General features: G+C 47.5%; 1 protein-coding gene across 3 annotated transcripts; it reads left to right on the forward strand.

Moving 5' to 3' along the window:
* Window positions 1-93: 93 nt before the first annotated feature.
* Window positions 94-26992, forward strand: TGM4 (transglutaminase 4). Of its 3 annotated transcripts, XM_074900689.1 has the most exons (16): window positions 129-206; window positions 10857-10945; window positions 12302-12397; window positions 17008-17187; window positions 17331-17437; window positions 17741-17870; window positions 18547-18665; window positions 20063-20170; window positions 20707-20881; window positions 21379-21517; window positions 21775-21878; window positions 22719-22970; window positions 23630-23977; window positions 25324-25493; window positions 25997-26133; window positions 26642-26992. In XM_074900689.1, the coding sequence occupies exons 3-16, from the start codon at window positions 12382-12384 to the stop codon at window positions 26781-26783; spliced, it is 2127 nt and encodes a 708-aa protein (XP_074756790.1). In that variant the 5' UTR covers window positions 129-206; window positions 10857-10945; window positions 12302-12381; the 3' UTR covers window positions 26784-26992. The 3 variants fall into 3 exon arrangements, with proteins under 3 accessions (XP_074756791.1, XP_074756790.1, XP_074756792.1); XM_074900690.1 differs by lacking the exon at window positions 10857-10945 and having other exon boundaries at window positions 94-206; XM_074900691.1 differs by lacking the exons at window positions 129-206; window positions 20063-20170 and having other exon boundaries at window positions 10893-10945.
* Window positions 26993-27391: the final 399 nt, after the last annotated feature.

Raw genomic sequence — 27391 nt, forward strand, 5'->3', positions numbered from 1 at the left:
CTTATCAGCCGCTCCTCCGCTTCACACCCTGCAGCTGCAGAGCTTTCCCAGTTTGGGGAAAGCTGAAAGTAAACACGGTGTCTGTGGAAGGTGGCTGTGCATCAGTACTTTTCCGTAAGAGGACCTGTCTTGAAATAGAAAATTAATCAGAAGTCAAGCATTGGAACAGGCTGCCCACAGAAGTGGTTGAGTCACCATCCCTGAAGGTATTTAAAAGACAGATGTGGCACTTAGGGACATGGTTTAGTGGTGGACATGGCCAGGTTAGGTTAATGGTTGAACTCGATGATCTTAAAGGCCTTTTCCAACCTAAATAAGTCTATAATTCTAAGTAGATGCTGAAGGCAGCTGATATTTCTGCTCTGCTGACTTTCTTCTCTGCCTCTTGAAATGGTCCCATGCCCACCACTGCCTGTAAGGCTGCGGAGCCTTTCATTAATGCCTGCAGCTTCCCATGTCAGTCACACACATATACCTTTTAACTTGCCATTTTTATCTGATGCCTGTAATTTCCTCTCGCCCATTCCTGACATGTTACTCACTGTAAGGTTGCTGCTCTTTCCTTTAAACTCTTAACCAGGATGGGGTTTTCATCACCATTCCTGCTGAGTGTAGGCCAAACTGTAATTTTGGGACAATGCAGCAGGCTGCATGTGAACAGTCAGCTACTTCCACTGGGAGTGTCTCATGTTCAACATATTCCCCCTCCACACTTAAGTTGGCAGTTGCTTTAACATTTGGTAAAATGGAGTTTCTCAAGCAACACTTTTCTTACACCTCTGGATGATGCTGGTTCCCTTTTGTGTGATGTAATCGAACGGATCACTGGTACCCACACATTTGCTAAATTTTGGGTCAGTGATTACTCTGTGTTCAAATGTCAACACTGTGCGTGTGTCAGGAACATAATTTCTAAGGTATTAACTTCTTTTCCCTGCCCATACATTCTGATTTACTTTGAGATTTTTTAGCTGCAATTCTAATCAGGGAATATAATGATGCCTATAAATGTATGCACCATGTTGGTGATGTCACTTGTTTGCTCTAGGCTTGCCAGGTTGTCTGTGTCTTCCTGTAACCACAGAAAGTGAGTGTTGTTGTTTAGGCCCAGCTGGTAGCTAAGCACCATTGCAGCTACTTGCTCACTCCTCCCTGCTGCAGTGGGATGGGGAGGAGAATTGGAAAAAAAAAGTAAAACTCACTGGTTGAGGTAAGGACAGTTTAATAACTAAAATACATAAAATATAATAACAATCACAAATAACAATTGTAATGAAAAGGGATATGACAAAAGAGAGAAATAAAACTGAAGAAAAAGAAACAAGTGATGCACAATGCAGTTGCTCACCACCCATTGATCGATACCCAGACAGTCCTTGAGCGGTGATTGGCTTCTTCCCACTGATTCCCCCCATTTTATGTACTAAGCACGATGTTCTATGGAAGGGATATGGAATATCTCTTCGGCTAGTTTGGGTCGGCTGTCGTGGCCCTGCTCCCTCCTAGCTTGTGCACCTGCTTGCTGGCAGAGCATGGGAAACTGAAAAATCCTTGACATAGGACCTAAGTACTGATTAGCAGCAACTAAAGCATCAGTGTGTTATCAGCATTATTCCCACACTAAAGCCAAAACACACTGTACAGCTACTAAAAGAAAACTAACTGTATCTCGGCCAAAACCAGGACAGTGAGTCATGTTGTGGCAAGTGGAGAAAACCTAAGGACACATTTCTGTGAGCCTCCTTATTGGAACTTGTGAGCTTTATCATGACTGGCAGATCTGCATCATGTCCAGCAGGAATGTGAAAATAGACTTGTGGGTGGAAATGCTGCTGGAGTTGGGTTCGTGCTTTTTTCCTTCTTTGTAGCAGAAACGAAAAGTTATTGTCCCCAGAAGAGGCCAAGAGCTGTTTGCTCCGTGTCCCTTGCTTCAGGAGACCATGCTAGCTCATCATGTCTGGCAGCCATGGCCCAAGAGGGGGAAAGCCTCTGCCTCTCCCCTTGGTGTGCTCATAAGTCTTCCCCTCCAAAGAGAGGTGCTGCATAAGTGGTGGGAAAGGGCAGAGTGCTCTGAGTGCCTTTCCTCCTTACCAACATGGGTCTTCGCACCCGGGGAGCTCTGGGTAGCAGCAGTGATAGAAAGAGGGGATCTGTCCAGCTGCCTGGGAAGGTGGGTTTTAGTGTGGTGACTCAGCATCCCCCATAGGTCTGTGGAGATGACAACCAGGAACTATGCATTTCTAAGTACATCGAGTCTCCTTAGACCTTTATACGTGATGGAGAAATAATGAAGGCTATAAGCCTGATTTGTTTGCCCTTGTTACTAACTCAGCCAGCTGTAAGCTGTGGCCACTCTCGTGCAAATGGCAGGAGAAGGACCAGACTTTCTGGGTAATTTGGCTGTTGCTCCTCCTCCTAACAAACCTTTTGGAAAGTTTCTTAACATGGACTATCTCAAAACTGACATTACTTTATTATAGTCATTGTTGGAGGTCAAGGTCTAGGAGATGTTTGCACAGGTGCAGAAAGTGTGGGCAGCATTTTACTTGGTGATGCTCTCTTTTAAGGAGGAAGAACATAATCTAGGGCTGTAAATTCAGTCATAAATACTTGAAGGTGGGAACAGAAATGAGTTTTCCTCCAGTTACTGTAGGAGGGAAAGATTGCCAAGCAGAGTGTGTTTTTTTGGCAGAATCCCTTTCTTCTGTACACAGGGTTTGGCCCACATCTGCCAGTGTTGCTTGTCAGCGTGGGGCCAGGGCTGCAAGGAAGGCTGCAATCGCTGTGTAGCAAAGCAGTGCACTTCTGGTAAATGGTTTGTGTGTGCTCATCCAAAATGTGGCTGAGTGCTGTCGCTTGAAAATTAAAACACTGTCCAAAGCTCAGTGGCTGAAATTTAATATTTACACGTATTTTAGACCAGACACACAAAAAAGTGATGCGAGACTTATGAGTGAGCTGTGTTTGAAGAGTGAGCAGTTCAAATGTGGTAGACCTGTATTAGGTAATTAGTGACAGACTAGGTAATTAGTGACAGAACAAGAGGGAATGGCTTTAAACTCCAACAGGGGATGTTCAGTCTGGACATAAGGAAAATATTTTTCCCAGAAAGAGTGATCAGACAGTGGAGTAGGCTGCCCAGGGAGGGGCTGGAGTCACTATCCCTGGAGGTGTTTAAGGGTCTTTTGGATGAGATTGTTGGGGGCTATGGTGTAGGGGAGAACTTGTAGAGTAGGGCTGATGGTTGGACTTGATGATTCCAAGGGTCTTTTCCAACCTGAATGATTCTGTGATTCTGTGACTTTGCAAGGTGGCTGAAGATCATGGCCAGCCATAAGACCTTGGTTTACCAGGACAGAAGATGGGTTATCCTTATGGGGGAACTACAATAGTGTGCTTGCATGGAGTTTTGCATACTTGAGCCAAGGTATTTTTAGAGAAGAGTCTCAGGTACACATTTCTGCTCAAATTCCAGAAAAATACACTTTTGTTTTCACATCTCCCAGGCGTTGGCTGTAATGAGTCTTTCCTGCATCTTCCCCTCATTCTCAAACACAATCCTAATTTTTGGGTACCTTGTTCATCAGATTTTCCTTAAGCGGAGCTCTACCATGTCACGCTTTAAACAGTAGAAGCAGCAGGTGCATGGTTAACAGTAAGGCTCACCATGTCGCTCATGAAGATGGAAGTAAATAAGCTTGAACTAATGGTGGGAAGTGTTTGAAAAATCTGTTGTATAAACAAGGTCCAAGAGTATTATATTCTAATGTAAATAATACCTTTACAGGGAACAAAGCCAAATGAAATTATAGTTGCAGTTGAACCTTAAAGCATAGTTGGACTGATTAGATAAGGAACTATACATAAAACCTGAGAAATATCCTTGTTGTCATTGAGAAGGAGCCACTGAAACTTGGTAGGTTTGTACAACATCTCGGTCACATCATATATCAAAATATCTTGAAGGACAGTGTGTTTGCCTGGGTGATAAGTAGTTGAAGTAGATGTGATAAATAAGATCAGGAGATTGTTCTGCCAAGTTTGGTCTATTTAAAATTTCCAAGGAATTTGATTCAGTGCCCTGTGTTGACTCTTCAGAGACCTTAAATACTGATCCCATGGCATGGGTATCACTCACATAGTTAATTCCACTAAAATATTGCAAGTGGTGGGGTGTTTCTGAAAACGGAAGTCATGGTGATTGAACACACCAGAAGAGTGGTGCCATGGATCTGACCTTGGCTGTCACAGAAAAAGCATGAAGTTACAAATAAATGGGTACTAATGCTGATGTGTACCTGGTGCCAAGTGCTCTGCTACCCTTCTGCAGAAGAGCCACAGCTGGCCTTTGTTTTGGGGGTCTGAGAGTTGTGTAGTGTGGGTACTTGTCCACAGCAAGTGTCGTGGTGCCTACAGCTCCCTTGGTCTCAGAGAAAAATCTGGTGTGAGCTCAAGTCAGTGGTAAAGGCCTTCCCAGTAGAGCCAGGAGTTTACCTATAAAACCAAGTGTCTGGGGTGCTGCACCACGTCACTTTTTAAAGGAAAGGATTGCAAGAAAACATTTCTGAAAATGTGGTCCTGAGGAAGAAACAAAGTATTTTAGACTGTAAAGCAACACCTTCTAGTTTCAGACAAAAGATGGTTGTTGGGCTAGGTGTTTCAATGCCTTTTCTAAGGCAAGTCTGTTTCTAGATACTTTAACACCAAAAAAAAAAGGTCAGCAACCTGCCTGTAAAATATGAAATCGGGTCTTGGGCCATGGGCAGGGTGGAAGGGGAGGCCATGGAGGTTGGGCAGGGACAGTCAGTCCCTCTCAGAGCCCTGATGTAGTCGGCGGTTATACCTGGGGTGTTGTTTCCAGTGCTGGACTCCCCAGTTCAAGATGGATACTGGGAAACTGCTCTGGCACAAGAATACCAAGATGGCGGGGACCTATGAGGAGAGGCTGAGGGATGTGGGCTTTTTGGAGCTAGGGAGGCTCAGGCTGACCTGATAGCAGCCAACATGTGCTTGGAAAGGAGTTACAGAGGCAGTGGAGCCAAGCTCCACAGAAGTGGCCAGAACAGGAGGCGACAGGCACAGGTTATGTCTTCAGACTTTGAAGCTGACCATCAGGGACAAAAATGTCACCAGGAGGTTAGTTGTCGAGTGAGGCAGCAGAGGCTCCACCCATGGAGGTTGTCGAGGCTCATCTAGACGAGACCTCAGCTTGACCCGATCCAGTGTTGGTGACCATCACATCTGGGCAGGAGGCTGAACTTCCGGTGACCTATGGACGGATCTCATGAGCAACTCCATCTATAGCAAGCTGGTTTGCCCTTTTACCTCAAGTTTGGCAATTCTCATTGCGTGTTACTGTGCCACAGAAGGGAGGTTCCTCCTTGAGGCGCCGTACAAACCTAGGCCACCAGAGGCTTGTTGACTGACAGCAGAAACCAAAATGGACACTTGTGTATGCACTCGTAGCCTGAAAACAAAGGACTGTTCTCAAAGGAGAAGGACCCCACCATACTCAGCTGCTGATAATGAAGTGCTTCATACATCTGAACCTTTGCTGGTTGAGAAGACAGCCTGCTGTGTGCAAAGCTAGAGGTGGCTCCCAGGGCAGGGTAACACTGACCAGCTGCGGCACCCCAGCATGGGGTGACCAGAGCTCCGGGAAGCCTGGACCTTGCAGTGCTCTGACCTGGAGCTGCATGCAGCACCACGGTAACTCGGGTCCACTAGCAGCGCTCGACATACACAGGACGCTTTTTGCCCTGCTGAGCAACCACCCAGCTACTCTGTTCACTCTCCAGGGAAACTTTTTGGTTTCTGCTTAATAACCCTCTTAGTTGTTTCGATTTTTCCTTGGGGTTTAAGGAAAAGTGGCTGCGAATGTCTGTACTAATTGCCAAGACTTCCGAAGCAGCTCCTGGGGCTACTGCACACCCTTGAAGTCCCAAGGGATTGCTGCTGCTGGGTTAATGCTTGAGGAGCTTCTGGGCTGGGCCCCCCACTCCCATTTTGCTGGGGGGAGATGATGCACACCCTGCTCAACCCTACATGGGACTTGCACGGCACAGAGGCTCCACTGCACCCCGCGGGGATAAAGCTGCAGCAACAGAAATCAGTGGGAGGGAAGGGCTGGAAAGAGTTGTAGTAAGTGGGGCGTGGCAGATGGTACCACCACTTTTTGGAAGAGGCACGTACGTTTTGAACCTGTTGCTCAATCTCGCTTGGCTCAGAGGTCACTACAAGCTGCGCTTTCATCCCGCCTGTGGGAGCTGGGGCTGGAGCTTGGCCACGTGAGCAGCTGGCCTCCTCCTGACAGAAGCGGAGCCTCTCTGTTTTGGGGGTCAAACAACTCTGCTTGGCACTGTGACCTGCTCTCGGCGCATGTGCAGGGTCTGAACATTCAGCCAGGTCTTTGAACCTCATTGCTTTCAGTGAGTTCAGGCAACACTTAGGGAGAAATGAGCAGTGCCCCAGGGAAGGATGAGGCATTACAAATGCCACATCTCCAGCTGCCAATCGACTTTCCTCATCAAGAGAGGAGGTATTTTGAGTGACTCGTTCCCTTCAGGACACTCCTGAGTTAGGCAACTCACAGGCACGGCTCTGCCAGGAACCAGTGCTGCATGAAAATGCTTCCTAATAAACCCTGGTGGGCACAGAGCTACTCCAGCTGCCCACCGAGGTGAGAGCATCTTGTGCTGCTGTGAAGGACCATGCCCTCAGTCAGTCCCACCAGCCCAAGGAGACTACCGCATGTGAAAATCCACATGCCCAAGGGTGGGCCAAAGCCTTTGCACCCGCCGTGCTTTGGATCTGCTCCTATACAGCGCATGGGCCAGATCCCCAGTGCTGCGTGGACTGGGACCTTCCTGCAAACCCTCCTGGTCTAGGAAGGTTCTCCCTTCGCACCACATAGTGATTTCAGTCACACTGCTGGCTGGTGGGGATGCGGTATGGCATAATCTGACCTGTAGTCTGTAGGCTGTGTACATCAATATGTGTATAGACACACACACCCACACAGACAGATGGGAGAAGCTGTTACACCACCCCTGCAGAAATAAATGTTACTTGAAGACACTGGCATGCAAGTTTCTGTTTTCTCACTTAGACACGCGCAACCAAACACATATCCTGTAGGTGGGAAGGTATTCTGTCAGTATTTTCCTTGTTCTCTGAAGCTGTTTTTATACACAGATAAATTGTTTTATCCCCAATTCAATATTTGCACTGTTGATTACCCTGCCCTTACCTTTTTTGCAGCTCTCTTTTGCTTTATTTTTCCTCGTACTTTTTCTTATTGTTTGCTTTAGGTGTAGTCTGTGGACATGTGTCCACACTGCAATCAGTCAGTGTGGTCATACATGCACACTTGAAGCCAATTCATGGGTCAGTGGCAGTAGGGTGGATACAGCCCTGGAGTAACTGCACCCACCCCGTTGGACCCTTTCCAAGCACACACTGCAGGCTGAGGGATCGCACAGCAGTGAAGGGGTCCTTCTCCCCATCTTTGGTCTCTTGATGGGGTGGGACAGAAATGTGAGGAGTGAGTTAGCAGGCCAGGACCATTCAGTGTGGAAAAGAGACGGTGGTGGTTTGTAACAGGGGCTGAGAAGACACTGAATTGCATGGGAAAAGTAAGCAGGGATAGCTGTTGGCTGTCTCCTCTACCACAAGGACAGGGGCTGCAAGGGAAGCAGGCAAGCAGCAGCTTCAAAGCCAGAGGAGCTTCCTCCTACTACGATGTGTCATTCAGCTGACACACTGCAGGACGAAGCAGAGGCTGGCGGGTTCCTCAGGTTCAAAAGGGGAGCAATTTCATTAAGAAAAAAAAAGCTGCTGTGTGAAAGAAGTGACGTGATGGAATCTTTTTTTTTTTGCAATTTCTTGGACAAAATTACAAAGGCGTGTTTTGCTGAGAAGCAGAAGTACCTTATCCTGAGTCTTTTAGTCCAATACATAACGTAATCATCTCAGCACTGGAACACACTTATTGCAGTGTTTCCAGTGAAACACTTGTACCAGAGTTGAGGGTCAAGCAGTCATAGTTTTGAAATGCCAAGTTCAGTCTTCACACATGGCTACTCTCTGTATGTAGACTGATTTTGCAGTTTTGCTTCTTGCATCTCAGCCAGTGAAGAGGAAGGAGATCTTATAAATAACCAGAAAGGATATTTTAATGTTATAGCATTTTGGCTTGCTGTTAAAGCAGCTCTATTTTTCCAATATGGCCTGGACTAAAACCTCAGTTTCCTGTGACTGACCACAGGACTTCTCTTTCAGGGCAGGGAAAGTGCTACACATGAGTGTTTTGCCTGAGTAGCCATAAGCCTATGTTTGTTATATATGTAGTTATGGTCTCTGTTTTATCTCTGTCTTTGCCTTCTTCAGGAGCAGACTCCCTGGGTGATGCTGGGTTGGGTGCAGAGTGATAATGATTTTCATTCCTTTTGGAGGTAAATGCCCAAAGCTAGTTATCTACATCCTTAACTTTAGGTCAAAAAATCCTCTTTCAAGGTTCATTGAGAAGGAAACAATGGAATTTCCTAATAATTTTACTGGCATCAATCACACCTCTGGTATTTGCCTGTGAGAAACTCATTACCAAGTAGCTGGGACCAGACAACTTGGGATAAGTTAAGATCTGGGCTTGGCCACCTTGCATCAACTCCGGACATCCAGTTGCCTGCCACAACTTGACTCATGTAAAATTAGAAGAGAATCTGCCTGCTGGAAACATGGGATGCTGTCGGAGTATAGCTGACAGGCCACTGTCACGGCCCACGGTTGGCATACATGAGTAAGAAGTGACCAGATCAACGCTCTTTCCAGCAGCACTATCATGTCAGGATCATTATGTCGACAAGATGCATCTTGCTACTAGGAAATTCCTAATGACTGAGATACAAGCTTAATGAAATGGTGAGGGGAGAACCAACATAGCACCTCGAATAAGGTCCAGCTCAAAAGAGATGGACCAGGTCTCTGTCTAGTTTTTTTTTTTTTCTCTTTTCATCCTCTCAAGACTTACTTATCGTTCCCTAGGCTGTGATTCAGGAAGGACTCAACACGTACTAGATGGTACATGTGGGAGCAGTCCTGCTGTGGTCAGTGGAAGGCACCTTCTCGCCGTGGTGCCCCTCAGGACCCAAACATGGGCTGTATGCGTGTGTACTTTGGCAGATGCACTGCCCACCCCCAGCACCTCGGAGCAACTCCATGGGGCATCTGGAAGGATGATGGCACTTTTCCAGAGTGCCAAAAAGAAAACCTGTGGTGCTTTTGTTCTGTGTTTTAATATTTTGAGTGTTACTCCAACTGGACATGGGAAAAAAAAAAAAAAAAGAACAGAAACTTGAAGCCTCAGGTGGTTATAAAAAATATAGGTCAGTACACAGCTATTATAAAAGTCAGTTTCTCCAGAACTAGACATGGGGTCGCAAGTGAATAAAACTGTAAAGTGGTTGCTCTTCATGTCATTCCTGCTTGGCATTGATATCTGTGGTCATGCTCTGGAACTTTGACTTCTTGTCGGTTTTGATACACAAAATAAACAAAACCTGAGACAAAGGACAAGCTTGTAAATAGGGGAGCAGCCCTATTTACAGGCTTGGGGGAATTCCGATTTTATTTATTTGCATTTTATTACCTTCTTATGCCAGCTAATAAGGTGACTTACTGTGAAGCAGATAGATGCAGATAAGGCTGATAGCCTCTGGTGTCTGATTTTGCAAGCTGTGAAGTGAGTCGCTGAAGTAATTGGAAATAGGCTGGAGATTGCCTGTGAAAAAGATACCATCTCTTGCTCTGTTAATTAGAAGAGTATACTTTTATGAGACAGATTGAAGTGATTAACTGTTGTAACTGTTTGGGGAAAAAAAATTGGAAGGGCTGGTATTTTTCATAGCTTCACCAAAGAGGAGGGAAAAAAGCTATGCTGCTGAACCACAGCCAGCCACTCTGGCCACTCTGACCAGCAAAGGCAAAAGGAGATTTGCCTGGAGGGAGGACAGAGATCACCAGCTGACAACACGAAACAAGACGAAACCCTGTCTTTGAAAAACATTCCTGCAGTTTAAGTTGAAATCCCCTTTCTCAGACCCTGCCAACACTGTCTCAGAGGATATTGCAGTTCAATGGCCTTTCCTGGCAGGGCAAGCTTGTACCAGCCAGGGGTGGAGCTCATGTAGGAGTGTTTGTACCATATGCCAAGTTTAGTGCCACCGAATTGAGATACTACCAGTGCATAGAAAACAATAATGCGAGCAAGCAAGACCAGCAGCTGCACAAAGTGAAAGGAGAACTGAAAGCTAGATGCTGTCTGTTGACATAAACCAAAAATTCCTGTAGACCGTGAAAAGGTCAGCTGCCTTCCAAGATGGAGTAAGTTCATGGCAGGGCAGAACCCACACCCATTTAACTTCTACAATCTTTCCTTGAACTCTGAGGTTCAAAGTGAGGGTCAGAACATGCACACTGTTGAAATCAGCCTTTTGCATAACCCTATAGGATTGGAAATGTGACTGTCCCTGGTGAACACATGCCTCCGCTACAGACCTAACAAAATTTTTTCAGGAGCAAAGTGTTACTGACATCAACCTCTTCCTGTTTGCAAAAAGTTGTAGGTTTTGCTGTAGGACTACTGTGTCAACACAATTTAAGCTGCCTCCAACCAAGCATGGAATGATATATATAGATATAGATATATAACAAGTTGAGACTGGATTAGAAAGCTACTGTCAGTGACTTCAGATCAAGTGGATTACTCTGTTGCTGCAATTAAGTAGAAACCAGTAACATACATCATCAGTGTTCAGATTACATGTATTATTGGTTGTATTATTGTACTGACATTCCAGGTATGCTTTACTTGATCCCGTGCTGTCTCTAAACAACGTCTTTCACCCTCCAGGAGGAAAGAAATGCAGAGTAAAAGCAACACTGAAAGGTAAATTGGGGTCGTGGTGTTTTTTTCAACAGTGAAATATGTAATTGCCGCACATTGCCTGATGCTGAATGGTGAGTGATGTTCTGTCTACTAAGAACGCTGGTGGGTCAGATGTTCATGCAGATGTCCTGCAAGATTATAGATGTGTACTGAACCCTTGGTGCCCTGTGATGCGCTAGTCAGGCTCTCAAGTAAGGACACCCAGCATACACCTGTCAGCAAGCAATGACATGCTCAAAGGGTGGGATCTGCTAACTCAGCATCTAGCTTGCACCAACATTTCAGCACCAGATGAAACAGTCTTCCTAAAGTAAATAACTAGCAACCTGAATTGGTGGAGAAAAGTCAGTGCCTTTGAAGGCTTCCACAGGGAGATCTTGTTTAGGGAGATTCTACATTTGAATGTGGCAGACTGAATCCTGCCTTGCTGGACCCTGGGCTGCTGCCATAAGGGAGACATCAGGGCACTGTATCAGCACGCTGAGGCTGCTCCCACTGCAGAACCACTCTTCATTTCCGGGTATTTGGGGACATGTTTGTATCTCTGGCCACTGTGCCCATGTCGCTGTTGGCCTGTGTGCCACCAGCTCTCCCCTCCATGCAGTAGATTCATCTCTCCATCTCTGGTCACCCTGAGGACCAGGGTGGCAGTGGAGCACGTGGGGTCCAGCCACCTCCTGGGCAGAGACCTTTGGTACAGCTGTCAGCAAAGAGCAGTCAGCAAACATCTCCTGATTCACCATGTTTCTTGCTTCTCCTGGACATGGCCTGTTTCTCCTCTTTCCCACCCGGTGCTCCTGCTGGGCTATCTCCCCTGGCATCTGCCTGACCCTGTGAGAAGGGGGCCAGCACCAGGGTCCTTGGGCTTTCCAACCCACATGTCTAAACGCTGGATTTTAGCCCACAATTTCAAGTGCTTCTGTCCCAAACTCAATGATAAAAATCTCATTAACTTCAAAGAAATTTAGATTGGTTCTAATGAGGAGTTTTCTTTTCCTAAGGATTAAGTGTTTGTGGGCTGCCTTGTAAAGTTAGCCCTCGATTTGGAGTCCTGGTAACCTGGATGTTAGGGCATAGGTACATTCTTGTTACTCATCTAGCCCATGATTTTACTGTTTGTCAGTGAAGGGTCTGTCCACTTGTCATCTGATTGTGCAAATCCACCTTCCACGTGAGTTGGGATTTAAGTTTCGCTGTCTTTCAGGGTCTGACTATGTGCAGAGGGAGTTGTAGTCATTTTTTTTTTTCCATGGGAACTTCCTTTCTCTAAACACCACCCCTTGGCAGTGGACCTGCTGACACCTCAGAGCGAGACACTGATATAAAGGGCAGCTTGTCTTCCTTCTCCACACTCAGAAGCCAGTGGCAGAGGCTACTCAGGAGCTGGGAAGCTGCTGGCATTGCAGGCACCTCTGGTCGAAACACCGACAAGAACCATGAGCAGCAACTCTGGTGAGTTTTTAATGCTTGATACGATAACCTGCATTAGATATGCAGTTTGGCAGGTGTCCTGCGGGGAGGATGGCAGCTCCAGTGGAGGTGAGGGGTATCTCACCTCTTTGACTGCCATGGGTGACACTCTGGGGAAAGGTGTTCTGGTGCCACCACTGTTCATGGGAGATAGGTTTGCTCTGGCTACACAAATTCTGGTTTTGACAAATCGGTAAACCAACTGAAAAATGCAACTCACTTTTCATCAACCTGTAGATAGCTGGCTCTATCAGTGATAATGGGAAAGAAATGCAGCTTTTCTAAACTTGTTCTGTGTCAAGGTGAAAGGAATTTCTTTCTTTCAGACTACTTCATTGTGTAGATTATTGCTCTTTAGTGATGGCTGATACCGTCTGACAGAAGTTTCAAAATAACTGAAGAGGGGATTTATTTAGACTTAAGCTCTGTCCTGTGGTCATCCTGCCTGCCCTATTGTCAGAAGACCCTGCACCTACCTAGAAAGGTGCCTGAGTCACTCCTGTAGCAGCAGCTGAACCACCCCCCTGGGGTTTGGGGCGCAGCTGAGCAGCTGTGGTGCAGGCTGGGTGGTGTCTGCAGTGGAGCGGGGAGCAGTTCACAGCCATCAGGAGGGGAATGATGTCCTGACACCACTCCAAGCCCCTCCATTTCACATCTCCATACTCTGGGTGTGGATGAGCTGAAATTTTCCAGGATGTCTTAGACAGCAGCATCTTTGGGATGTGTTCTCATGGCATGTGAGAGAGTGTTTGCCTGGAGGTTGCGCAAGGATGGGGAATAAATGCAGGTGTCCAGATTTTGGTCTCTCTTGCAAAACTACAATTCTCATCCCACTTCCCTCCTGTCCTGAGCAGCTCTTCTTCCCACTGAAGCCAGGTGTGCTATAAACGTTCTGCTCCGTATTAATATTTTTTTTAAACCTCTTCACCTTACTCTTATGGAAAAAAAGCCCCAGATCTTTACCAGCAAAATCCTCACGTCCCCATTTTTGTTCTGGGTGATCACTGTGCTCTGGAAGCTCTGAACATCTCCCCAGGCATGTAGCAATGTGACGGTGGCCAGTAAGTTAGTGTAGGAAGGAACTCTATGATAAATCATGGAACTAGGAGATAAAAATACTGCCTTGAATTTTTTTCTAAAAAAGGAAAAAAAAAAATCGGACTGCGTTTGGGGTTTGGGTTTGTTTCTGGCCTGCCCCAGGAGCGAGCGCAACCAGGGCTTCCTCTTGCAGCTTGAGCCTCCGTCCCATGAGCGGGCGCGTTCTTGGCACCCTCAGCTCTGCTCTAAATCATTAATTCCCGTGTTGGCAAACCAGGGTGCCTGCAGGCAGCCAGGCACAGGGTGTGTGGGCGCCCGGCCCTGTGTCCCGTGCCAAAGGCAGAGCAGGAAGACGAAAGCAGCACGTGGGGGCTGCCCGGGGAGGGCAGGTTGTGGCCGGGCCACCTCGGATGCGGTGATGGGCATGCCGCTGGCTCACTCCGTGGCATTTCTTGGCACGGGACACCGCACCAACCGGATCACAGGTTATCAGGGGTGCGTTTGCACAGGAATAAGTGCAGCACAATTGACGGGCAGCGCTGTGTGGGGACAGGTCTTTGGCACTGCGCTCTGCACTGTCAGGGCATGTTCCAAGGCTGCTGTTGTCTGTGGTTTTTCTCTGTGCATCCTCAGTGTTGGTGATGTCCGGAAACAGGGGATGGAAATGCAGTCTCTAAGTTAGAAAATGCTGGAAGGACAGATTCCCCAGGGCCCTTTTCCACAACCATCCTATACATTCAGCTCTCACACCCCTCCATAGCCCTCTTCCATCACCAGGGCTGTTTTCTGGTAGCTTCTCAGCCTGGCACCAAGGTTTCAATAAGGAACAAGGTTGAGCAGCTTTAGTGGCTGGAGATTTGTTAATACTGAGGAAGACGCATTTCCCCTTCATCCTTCTCAAAAGGGTTAAGCAATCGTAGCTGAAATTTTTTAACATACACCACCACCCCTTCCCCACTCTATTGCGCAAAACATGTCAGAGGTTAGCACCTGGCAGCCAGTCAGCAAATAAAAAGCACTCAAAAAGGAAATGTTAACAAAAGGAGATGGTCAATTTTAAATCAATTTGCTGTGCAACTGATTATTGTTATATAATTAAGATAAATATGGTTTATATAGTTACTAAGTAGAAATACACAAGGTAGTAATCTGGTGGAGGATCCATGGGCAGTCAGTTCAGTTTACTCAAGGCTGCAATCACTGCCCAGCGCAGGTGGCAGTGGGAACTGTGCCAGTGATTTCAGCCTGCCCTGGATCTGGCCTTGCCTGTCGCATCTCTCATGCCACAGCACCCACCAGCAGATTTCAGCCTCTTCAGTGTTACGGATGGCTCTTGTTGATACTCAAGTTAGCATGGTTGCCAGGTACTGTGTGAATCTGTCAAGACGTTTGAATGACTTAATCCCTTCAACCATTATGTCTTTGATTTGCTAATTTCTAACTTACGATAAACTGATTTACATTTCCTGACTCTCCTGTATCTTCATCATTGAATCATTCATGAGCCAAGTGCTTTTGAGGTATTGTTACTCCCTACTGTTTACACAGAATTTATCCTCTAAGGATGTTTAATGGGCAGGTACAAGACAGGTTAGACACTTCCAAATATAGCTCAGCCACGTTCTGGCATGCTCCAGCTTTCCCTGTCACACCTGGGCAGCCTGCCAAAGCCTGACACAGTGACCCCCAAACTCCCATCCTCATTGAAAGCTGAGGGCTTTCTCTTTGCTCAAGTGTATCACTCGGTTGTGCCTCTCAGAGCTCTGCTCCTACGCCACAGCCTGGAGCCATGAGCCACTGGGCACACAGAGGTGCTGAGGCTTTTCCCAACCCTGCTCCCATCCAGAGCCGCAGGATTGGAGAGCAGCCCAGGAGATGGTGATTTTAACTACCGTGTCTTATAAAATCATCTGCTGAGTTGGGAATGAATGGGAGTGAGGCACCTGGCACCTGGGACTCTTGCTGGACTCCAAACATGTGCTGAAGTAGGGTGACAGAAGCACCGGTTGGCATGAAGGGGGGCAGTGCTCTGTGGTAAGTGTGCTGCAGCACCCCGCCCTGAGCAGGGATGGGCTCCTGCCTTGCCCTCCAACTATTCAGCCCTGGGGCTGCTGTGGCATACCTCTGCCTCCCTTGCTGCCCAGGGAGCCTGAGGGATGTTTAACCTCTGAGGTGACCTCTGAGTATTTATTTTATAGTATAGTATAGTATATATGTGATATATGTAACATATATTATATTAGATATATAATATGATACAGTACTTTATAGTGCTCTGCCCCCCACGTTTAGCATCTCCCCTAGACGGGCAGCATCTCTGCAGCTGAGCTGGCTCTCGACCCCAGACCTTCCTTTGGTTACCTGGGTTGTAGGAGAAACCAAGTCCTTGGAAAAAAATCCCAAATCTTGCAAAGATTCACATCTGCATACTTTAATAAGAGATTGATTACTGACTGTTGTGCTATTATTTGGGACTACTTTTTGAGGCCAAAATAAAGAATCAGCTTCAGTGTCCTGAAGAGCCCCATTTCCCAGGCCCTTGGCATCCCAAACCACTGGTGATCTCAGCAACTGAGGGGAGCCAAGTTCTAGCACATGTGTTCAATGCTTATATAAGGCTAGTCTATTGACCAGAGAAGAGTACACTGAGAAGAAAGTCCACCAGTGAGGTTTAATTTTTAAGCTGCCCTGTGCTAGCTGGGGGCTGCTTGGGACCATCACCTCTGAATTGTGCCTTGGCAAGCAGAGCTTTCTTCACCTGTCTGTACCACTACTACTACTATTACTACTTGTTTTAATACCTGAAATAACAAAGAACCATTTGTAATATTCGAGGAGCTGACATTCCATGTGTTCAGTATGGCACAGATGTGACAGCAACAGGAGTTGCTGTCACAGCCTTGGCTTTGACAAGGTGCCACCAGCAAAGCAGCTGAGCAGATGGGGGCAAGGAGGAGAGGGCTCAGGGATGTGGCAGAACCATGGGCACTGCTCCCGGGGATGCTGCAGTGGTCAGGACCTTTGGTGTACTCCTGTACAAGATGCTCGTGGGAGTGGAGTTGCCTCACAGCAGCTGCAATGATGGGATGCAGATGCACTGTCTCTGCTCAACTTTTGAGGGGGAAGCAAGACTTCTGCAGAAGTAAGATTTTCAGTATTGTGACAAAAATTGCAGTCTTGTCATCTTCCTGGCCTGTGGCAGGCTGTGGAGCTGCCTCATGGCTGCTGGCCCCCATAGTCAGTGGGCCAGCAGACATGGATTGCCAAACCAGTAAGATCCCATTTGCAGATGTTTGGTTGCTGAGGAAGCAGCCCCAAGGGCTCGTGGTGGGCAGCTGCCTGTGCACAGAGGTGCTGGGGTGCCGGCTGGATGCCTGGCTGCTGGCAAGAGCAGAAAACCTCACACTGCTGACACCTCCCTCAAGCCACTCATTCCCCACTCTCTATTAGGAATTCCATTAAGAAGAAGAAAACTGTCTTTACTGAGCAATTTACCATTAATCTCTTCTTTTTTTTTTTTTTTTCTTTCCCCCTTTCTGCTAATGGCTTTTCAGGGAGCGATCTGAAGGTCACTGGGATTGACTTTCTCAAGAGCCAGAACACCCTCCTGCACCACACAGATGAGTACAATATTGAGAACCTGGTGGTGCGGCGTGGGCAGCCCTTTCTGCTGCAGCTCAGCTTCAGCAGGGAGCTGAAGGCTGCTGACAAGCTGTCACTGCGTTTCGGCATCGGTAAGTGGGCCTCCCCTCCACGGCATTCAGGCAAAGTGGGAAAGCTCCGGCACCCTCCCGCTGCCTGTTCCTGCTGCCAGGCATTGCGTGGTCATTGTAGACCCGTGCAATTCTTCCACATGTCGCATTGGGTTTGTTTCCAGGTGAGAAGCCAATGAAAACCAGGGGGACCCTGATGTCACTGAGCGTGAAGCAGGAGAAGGATCTCAGTGGGTGGCAAATCTCCATCGTCAGGAACAGCGGCAAAGAGGTAGAGCCCATGCACTGTGCTTGTGCATGAAAGGCAGCAGTGCCAAGCCTGTCAGGAGCTACAGAGCGATACCCCTCATACTCCTGTCTGGCTTTCCCTTAGCCCTATTATTTTCGGTTGTCAGCAGCTCTGCCCTGTTTAATCCATTGCTCCCACACTGCACATGCAGGATGTGCCCCATCCTGCTGCCTTCCCCTCTCTCCTGGCATGGCCACCAGCTTCGGCCCTCATACCGGTCCCATGGCACTGTAGTTGTGGCCATGGTGGAGTCTTGTCTGCAGTGTCTCCTTGTTGCCTCCCCAGTGCCTGCTGTCTGTCACCAGCTCGCCCAGGGCCCCGGTGGGAAAATACATCCTGAATGTGAAGACTGGGACTAACATTTACAAGCCCCCAAATGGTCCTATCTACCTTTTGTTCAATCCTTGGTGTAAAGGTGAGTCATCCTGCAACCAGGCATGATAATTACTGCTGCCAGGGACTGTCTCTGGTGGAACTTTTCCTCACATTTCTCCTCCTCTCTTTCCCACATACATTGCTTTTTCTCCATAAAACGCTGTAAGCAGCATCCTCACAGAGCCAGCGGGAAGCTGGACAATAGCAATGAGCCAGTTCCTCGCTGGGGAATCCCCAGTGTCAGGTTAAGGAGCATCTCTCTGTCACCCCTGTTTGCACCTCTGTATCACCCCTCTGTTCTCCCTGGGCCAGCACAAAGATTAACTGAGAGGACTGGGTTAGCTTAAAATCCAGATAAAAAAACCACTAGACAAAAAACCATGTATTGTTGGTTGGCATCAGTCCCCCAGTTCTCGCTGTTGTCTAGCTAGACCATTAAAGTGTTCAGAAATAAGTGTTTTGCTAAAATACAGTCATATAGCAACAGTGGTCATACAGTAATAATAGTGGTCACATAGCAATAGACCTACAGGAGTAAAATAAAGGTTACTTTTATAGGAAATTCTTCTGTGATAGGAAAAAAACTTGTGAGTGCTGCATGGTTATTATTTGGTGTGAATATTACAGGCCACTAGCTCCCCCAGTTTAGCTTTCTAAGGAAAAATTTGTATAGTATGTGTGAAAAACACCTAACATGAAGATTTTTTTTGCTCCAGACGATGTTGTCTTCCTGGATGATGAGGCGCAGAGAAAGGAGTACGTGCTCAATGATACAGGCTGCATCTATGTTGGGTCTGCATATCGCATATACGATAAACCCTGGAATTTCGGGCAGGTAAAACACAGCTGTCTTGTCAGTGTTATTACCCTTATTCACTCTTTCTCCCTTAGGGATTCATTTCAATGAATCAGACCTGTAAACAGATTAAGCCTGTGAGTAGCTCAGAATGCTTGAGTAATCCTGCCTGCCTCACTGGGAGGGCTCACCTGCTTAGCTCACCTGCTTAGTAATCTGCACGCTTAAGTGTTTTCCCCAGCCACAGATGGAGAACAGGGTTTAATGGCACATTTATAGGCAGATCACGAGACCCCTGGCAAAGGATGTAGAAACTGGAGAGAGAGCATTTCTGGTTGAAAAAATTCCCGTAAGGAGCCTCCCCACTCTGTAGCTGTTAGTAACCAGCCATGGAGAGGGCTGATGGGGAAAAAAAATCTGATTATTTACCTGCTGCATTATGATGAGGAAAAAATAGGGGAAAAGCACTGTCAGAGGCTGTCATCATTCAAGTGGTGCCTTCACCAACTGTGGGGTGAACTGTTGAGTGCAGGACACAATCAGCCCACCCTCTCAGGAAGGGTGTTTCTCCACGCTGCCTCTGAGATGAGTGGAACAAGTTTGCTCAGGCTAGAGATAAGAGGTGGATGTCAGAGCAGGTTTATTTGCACCCCGTAGAAAGCATACAGACACCCAGGCAGAGCATCCTGCATCCTATCCAGATAGACTTCCCCACCAAAAAATGTTGGAATCTGGGGTTTTTTGTTTGTTTTGCTTTTGTTTTGTTTTATGAGTCTTCAGTTCCGAGCTGCAGGATACAGGTAGCCCAGCAAAAGCGTTTGCACTGATGTCTTTTCCACAAAGGGTACAAAGGGCATTGTCCATAGGGCTGTTCCTATACTAATATTTATTCTGCTGTTAAGCAATGGGAATTGATATTGATATTCTGCCAAGCTTTGTTGTATGTTTGACATCTGTGAATTGGACCTCAGGGAACTTTATCAGCAATTGCTAATTGGGAATGCTGTAATAATCTGCATTTATGTATCTTTCTTTTTTTTCCCAGAGTTCATTTTGTACCTATGTCAATAGTCTGAATATCTGTAGTGCTCTTAAATTTTGATTAATTTTGTGAGTAATTTGCAGGCCTTCAGGGAGATGACGAAGGTGAATTAGGTTTACTCACAGAGGTGAAGATTGCTGGGTCAGGTTCCAACTGTGCAAGATATGTGGGATGGGTTTTTGTATTACAAAGTGGGATTTTATTTAAGTCCTTCATTGGAGAGAACAGCTTGGGGAAACCCCGTAGGCTTGAAAATTCAGTATCATAAAGGAAGTTTAGAAGTTAGGACTAGTCAAACTGTTTCCTCCAAGTACTTAGATAGACTTTGTAGCAATTGAGCAAATTCTGTTTTAGAGCAGTATATAAAACCATCTGCACTTTCTCTCCAAAACAGTTTGAGGAATTTGTCTTGGATGCCTGCATGTATCTGCTGGACAATAGCAAACTCAAGCTGAGCAATAGAAGTGATCCTGTGTCTGTGTCCCGAGTCATGTCTGCTTTGGTATGCCTCTCTCGGAGAAGTGCTTTGTCCCTCCAGCTTTCCCTCCTCCTTACTTCTTCTTTCCCTGGGGCCTTGAACACCATTTCAGGATCCATGTAAAATGGGCTCCTTTGGGAAACCACAAGGAAAGAGCCAGAGGCATTCTGTGTGGAGAGAAGAGGGAATTGAAATACAGCATCTCCCCATCTCCAAAGCTTACAGCTGCCCCAGTGGTTGTCCTTCTTCAGCAGCTGCGCTGGCAAGGCCAACACAAGGGTTGTGTTTCGGGGGGAAACTGCTCTCTGTGATGGGACCCTTCAAGATACAAATGAAGAGTGCATTTTGGCTTCCCCAAGCTGCGGTGCCACCTCCCTCTAAGATATCCAGGTGGAGGATTTCCAAGTAGGGGAGCCCCCAGCCAGCACCAGCAGCCTTGCTGGGTACCACAGGACTGTGGAATACCTGGGAAGCCACAGGGTGGGAGGAGACCCAGGGCTTTAAGCCTCATTCAGGCTCATCCCTGTATTTTTCTCCTTTGCATGTGTGTGTGGCCACAGGTTAATGCCAATGATGACAGAGGTGTCCTGGTGGGGAACTGGTCAGGGATTTACAACAGCGGGACCTCCCCTGTGGATTGGATTGGGAGTGTCTCAATTTTGCAGCAGTATTACAAAACAAAGAAGCCGGTCTGTTATGGTCAATGTTGGGTCTTTGCAGGAGTCCTCACTACAGGTAAACAATGAACTGTTTCCCTTTCCTGATATCCTATTTACTGTGCTAGTAAGCCACATTACTGTGCCTCTGAGTGCTGGATGTAGCAGTGTCTGTTGTGTAAGGAGAGGCTGAGGTAGCTAGGACTGCTCAGCCTGGCAAAGAGAAGGTGCAGGGGGTCTCATCCATGTTTATAAATACCTGATGGGAGGGAGTGGGGCAAACAGAGCCAGGGTCTCCTCAGTGATGCCGAGTGACAAGACCAGAGGTGATGGGCTCAACCTGAAACAAGGGAGGTTCTGTCTGAACATGAGAAGAAAGCTTTTTACACTGGAGGGTGGCCGAGCACTGGCACAGGTTGTGCAGAGGTTGTGGAGTCTCCATCCTTGGAGATATTCAGAAACCATCTGGACACAATCTAGGGACCCTGGCTGGGCAGAGGGGTCAGACGTGATGATCCCAAGAGGCACCCACCAACCTGAGTGATTTTGTGACTGTTTTGTCTGTCTATACCACAGTCATGCGCTGCTTGGGGATCCCATCCCGCTGCGTGAGTAACTTCAACTCAGCACATGATACAGAGGAGAACCTGACAGTTGACATTTACATGGATGAATACGGAAGAATCGAGAACGGGATATCCTTCGACTCTGTCTGGTACTGCCAAAGGGGGCTAACGCTTCCTACTCCCGCACTGCGCCACAGTGCCATGTTTCCCAGACCCAGCAATTCCTTTGAGAAGTTCCCTACTGCTTTGGGTTTTCTGCCCAGGAGAGAGAGAGAAATCATGGGGTTTCACAGGGTTACACACAAATCCCCATTAAACCTGGCCTTACTTAAGGATTAAGGGAGAAGATCTCAGCTCTCTGGCTGTAACAGCTCACTCCTTTTCTTTCCACACCAAATGCATGCAGGAACTTCCATGTGTGGAATGATGTCTGGATGAAGCGGACAGATCTGCCAGAGGGGTTTGATGGCTGGCAGGCAATCGATTCAACCCCTCAGGAGCAAAGTGGAGGTAGGATTTGCCTAGAAAAACTCTTCTGCAACTTCCAAGGGAGGCAGGGACTTTTCATATGAAAACTATGGGCCCCAGTCAGCAAAGCACATGCTCCCCATGCACATCTTCACACCCTTGGGCAGTGACATCCTAAAGCCAGAAGTTTCACTCTCAGCCTAGGATGGGAGGAATGGCGTTTCTCAGCAGGCAGAAACCCAACCTTGTAGAATGCTGTGGGGACATGAATGTCATTTCAGAGGTTAGAGTGCACAGATGGAAATCAGAGCTAATTTATCTTTCCACCATCCTCTGATTTCTTTATTGAAGTTGAGAACTCAAACCAGTCTGTAGTAAGAGGTGCCACAGCTTTCCCCAGTAAAGGTGCTTTCTGTAGAGCTTTTCTGAGGAAGTCATGAGTCTGTTCATGGGTAAGTGAGAGGAGTCACTGCCAAAATTGGTGACTACCCTCCTTGCACAGATGCAGGGAATTGGGAAGTGGGAAAGAAAACATTAATCCTCAGGGCTGTGCAGAAAGTGAGGTGCTGCCAGCAGATCAAACACAGGTGGCTGGACTTGGTTGACTCCATCACCAACCATGACTTTCAAACCTTAAAATTATTTAAGTGAGGGGAAACACTTAAAAGCTCTTACCAGACATTGTTCATCTAAAAAAAAGCCCCAACAGCTCTGAGATAAATAGGTGCTTTTGGAGTTCATCACTGAGTTGGAGGAATAATTTCTACTAAGTGTCAACAACCATAGCTACAGATTCCTGCTTGGGTGGGTCTTAGGGTGGAACAAAAATTGGAGGCTCTGTTCATAGTTGGAAAAGCAAATGGTGTTGAATGCACTTTCTAGGTATTTTCCAGTGTGGTCCATGCCCGCTGAAGGCTGTCCGAGAAGGGGATGTGTATTTGCCCTTCGATGGCAAATTTGTGTATGCAGAAGTGAATGCTGACAAAGTCTACTGGATGGTCAAAAAAGTGAATGGCAAGGATAAGTACATCAAGCTGAACACGGAGACCCAAGACATTGGTGTAAACATAAGCACAAAAGCCGTTGGGCAGGACAAGCGGGAAGACATCACTGCGCAGTACAAGTTCCCTGAAGGTGACTGCCCCTATCCTCTAAAGTAGTGCCAAAGAGGAGACCCCTGGCCATGTAGGTCACCCCCTAATGTGTGTTTTCTCCAGGACAAAACCGCAGGGGTGGCTGCAGTGGCAAAGCCAGTGTGAGGCCTGGAGACCTGGGGAAGGTGGTGTGGTTCCCGGGCAGCTTCGTGCCCACAGTGACACCCATAGGCTTCTCTTTGGGACAGGCACCAGCAAGCTGGCAGGCAGTGAAAGAAATGGGCTGAGTGGCCAACCTAGTGGTTGGACTCACTGTTGCTCCATTTCTTCATTATTCTTCTTGTCTGTCCATTCTTCAGACCACACTGGAAAGAAAAAAAAATTGCATTCCCTCCCCATGGTTCTCAGATCCAGCCACGTCGTGCTAGACCATGAAACCCTTGCCAGTGAGGAGCAGGAAAACCTTAGGCTGAAAAATTTAAGAGAATTCATCCTCTAAAAGTGTCTCCTTCAGGCAGTTCTTCCAGTCCAAAATGCTACAGTTAAATCCAGTAGTAGTGTAAATCAAGAAGGTGTCCTGAGCAGAGGCTGGAGGTTCCCTGACATCCTCTCCGCTCAGCAGCAGCATAAATAAAGGGAAGGTGCCTCTGGGTGAGGAGGCTGAGATACATCTATCGCCCATCTTTTTTCTTCACCCAGGCTCCAAAGAGGAAAGGAAGGCCATGGAAAGAGCTTTGTCCTTCATACGCCCTTCAGGACTGACACCTCGTGCACACATCTCTTCAGCTATGCCCATGGCTGGTGCAGTCTCCCAGCCTGCGGCCCTGTGTGTTTCCACCCCCAAGACTGGGGTTCATCTTGAGATAACCAATAAAGAAGCTTTGTACCCTGGCAATCCCCTTGAACTGGTTATCACAGTGAAGACCTCAACTCCTGGGACCCGGACCATCAATCTTGCTGGCTCCTGCCAGCTGCAGTCCTATACTGGGAAAGTTGAGGCCAGCCTTGGATGTATCAAGGAGACAATCAAGCTTGAAGGCAAATCTGGTAGGCACAGAAAGCTTGCTGTGTTCTATGGACTATTTACTGTGGCAGTCTGGGGTTTCACTCCAGCTGGTTCATAATAGCTCCACTACAGCTCAGTGCCTGTCTCTGTACGGCACGAAGAGCAGAAATTGCCTGCCCGCCACCCACCTCTCGTTACTGTGTTTGGGAGTCTCAGTTAGACTGAGATCCCACTGCAGTGGGAACCAAAACGTGAAGGCCCTGTCCCCCTGCTGCAGCTTCAATGAGATGGTTAGAAATACATCAGTGTGGGCAGACAGATGTTTTCATGGTGTGAGCAAGGTGCTCCAGCATCTCCCTCCCATCCTTGCTGTGTAAACAGCAAAGATGCCACTGCAGGCTTTGGGTGTGTCTGTATGGGTCAGATCCCTCACAGGATTTAGATGGCTGGAAATTTCAGTCTTTTTTTCTCCTTGTGCTTGCCACTCTAAAGTTGATCAGTGGTGGTGATGATGGTGACTGTCATTTTCTGAATTCTTCGCTCAAGCAAATTTCAACCTCATGGCTGCCTGCCTAGCTTATCCTAAGAGCTGTTTGCTGTTTATTGTGTATCTTGGAGTGACCTGGGTTGCATTTCTGATCACAGCAATGTGACTGAAATTTGCTAAACAGACTAACGAGTGATGAATAATTAACAGAACTTGCTCATTCCAAGTGTGATTCACTCTCGTAAAAAAAAAATCTTTGCTGCTAGTGATTGCTCAGTGTTTTCACACATACACTGTGACTGTCAAAATGCAGCAGGATAGGGCACAAAGGTAGCTACATACATTTAGAGAAAAGAAGAGGCTTTTTTTTTTTTATTTATTCCCAGAAACTAGGAAGCCTTGCAACTAAGGCAATGTTCAGGCTCCAGCACTGCTTACTTGGTGGCTTTTCTGAGCCACTGGAAGTTTGTCCAGGCAATTAAAGACAAAATCTGGAGAGAGAGGAAAGCCACTAATTCTATAAGAAGCAGTGCCTCAGAGAAACCCCAGGGGACATGGGCTTAAATGTACCCATCCTCATGCTCCTCTGCCTCCTCCTGAATGCCAGGGCAGCTGGGGACGAGGGGTGCCAAGACACTGGATGTGAGCCTGAGCCAGTGTTCAGCTTGGCGGGGAGATGGTGTGGGCTCAGCCACCCTTCCTGTGGGCTGCATGTGCCAGGTACCACCCACCCAGCCAGGGGACATGGCCTCAAAGGACCCCTGGGTCTAGCTGAAAGCAGGATGATCTCAGCCAAATGTGTCTCATCCCGCACCATGGGACACCCGCCACCCAAGCTGACTTTGCCACCCAATTCCTAGGCATGTGATGAAGTACCAAGTTGTGTTTTCTCTCCTACAGAGATGCAAGTCCCCCTGAAAATTCCAGCCGATACATACATGAAGACTCTGTCCTCGGTGGAAGACGAAGTGCTCATCCACATCACCGCCATTGCCGAGGTCCAGGGGACGGATTACAAACTCACCCAGGACACAACAATGAGATTTGAGTACCCTCCCATCACCATCCAGGTGAGGCAGCTGCCAGCCTGGCTCCTTGGGGACGAGGGTCACAACCCTGCTCACTGTAACACCATGCTGGTGGTAGCATTCCCAGGGCAATCTCGCAAACCGCTGCCTCCTGGGATGCTCAGTCCTTAGCGTTTTATTTGGCTATTCAACCTTTATTTGAAGGTTGAAAGCAGCCATGAAATGATTATGTTTATTGCCTCATCTAAAATGGGCAGGCAGGGGCTGCTGGAGGGGAAGGTATGGAGGAGGACAGTTTGTACAGAGCCCATCTCCAGTCCCACAGCTCTACCTCTTGATGGAAAAACATGTTAAGAAACCAGAGAAAAGAGCTGGGAAAACAGCCAGGCAGGGCAGAGCACACAGTGCTGCAAGAGGGTGGAAAGGATATGAGGGGGTTGTTTCCTACCATGGTGGTGGTGAGAAGCAAACATGCAGCAGCTCCAGCATCTTTATTAGCCCTCTGATCCCCAATATTTGGGTTTATCTCTTTCCTCCTTTTCCAGATGCCAGAAACAGCCAAACTGAACAAGGAGTTCACCTGTGCCTTCATCTTCAAGAACAACCTGAACGTGCCCCTGGACAACTGCAAGCTGCTGGTAGAGGGCTTGGGCATATTTAAGATGTCAACATTTGATGAGGGGTAAGAAGATGAGCTCAGTATGAAATTAGCTTGGCAGCACTCTGTTTTGTTTCTTTTAATTTCCCTTGAAGAAGCAGTTAGGGGATTTGGAGTAACAGGGCTTTTTGCAACCTGATGTCGAAACTGCGCCACATTTGGGTGCAGTCCACGCAGCAGAAAGACCCACACAGATTTTGGTGGGTTCAGGGCATTTGGGCATGACAGGAGCTCTTTCTGCACTCCTGCTGTGATGCCTGGTGCTGCCCGACCAGTGTGAACACAGCTGCTTCCTTCAGAGCTGAATTTAGTGCTTCAGCAGTACAGGGAAGCCTGGGGAAGGTCCCCAGGATCGCTGGGACCACCAGCCACAGCCACCGTGCTGAGCCCCGCTTGCTGCATGTTGGTCACAGGAAAAGGGAAACACCCACCCTAAACACACAGCAGCCATTTCTGTAAGCAAAATTATTTGAAAGAGGCAAATAAGAACCATAACTCATGCTGGGACTATTTGTTTTTTCTTTCTCTTTAGGGATGTAAAGCCTGGTAAGATCATTAAGTCTGAAATAATATGCACTCCGACAAGACTAGGAGAGAAGAAAATAATAGCCAAGCTGATCTCGACCCAGATCAAAGGGATCTCTGCAATGAAGGCCATCACCATCACTGAGTAGGACCGGTGCCTCGGCGGGGTATAAACGGTGGCCTCGCTAAATGCGCAGCACCGCGGTGTGTCGGGCGCTTCTTGCCTCCTTAATTGCTGAATAGTAATCTAGAAGTAAAGAGCAAAAATCCCATTAAGTTAAGGAAATTAAACTGACTTAAAAGGCACAGTTGCATTGATTTCAGTTAATTGTGATTCAATAAAGATTGTTAAAATCGACTGTGTGATTGGGTTGTATGACATCGCGGGGTTGGGGTGGCTCCGAACCTGCGGGGGGAGGTTCCCACCTCAGGCCAGGGACTGGAGCTCGCCAAGGTGCCAGTTTCAGCCGGTGGTGGGTGTGAGCCTGGGGGTGTTTCGCTGCCGGGGCCAGCAGTGCTGTGGTCCTACATGGGAGGCCCCCCAGTGACCTCACTGCACCACGGGCTGCTGCGCAGCTCAAGAAACGTTTTAAGCAAATCCGTCCCGGGTGATTCCCTCTCCCTCCCAGCTAGCCGGCTGGGGAATGCACTGGCATGTGCCTTTTTTTTTCTTTAGACAATAAAAAGAGCAAACTTGGCACAGTCTACCCAAACGCCACTTTTCATACATCTTCCTATCCCACCCAGTTTCATTTGG

Source organism: Athene noctua, chromosome 2 (assembly GCF_965140245.1).
Source record: "Athene noctua chromosome 2, bAthNoc1.hap1.1, whole genome shotgun sequence".
NCBI classification, from domain to species: Eukaryota; Metazoa; Chordata; class Aves; order Strigiformes; family Strigidae; genus Athene; species Athene noctua.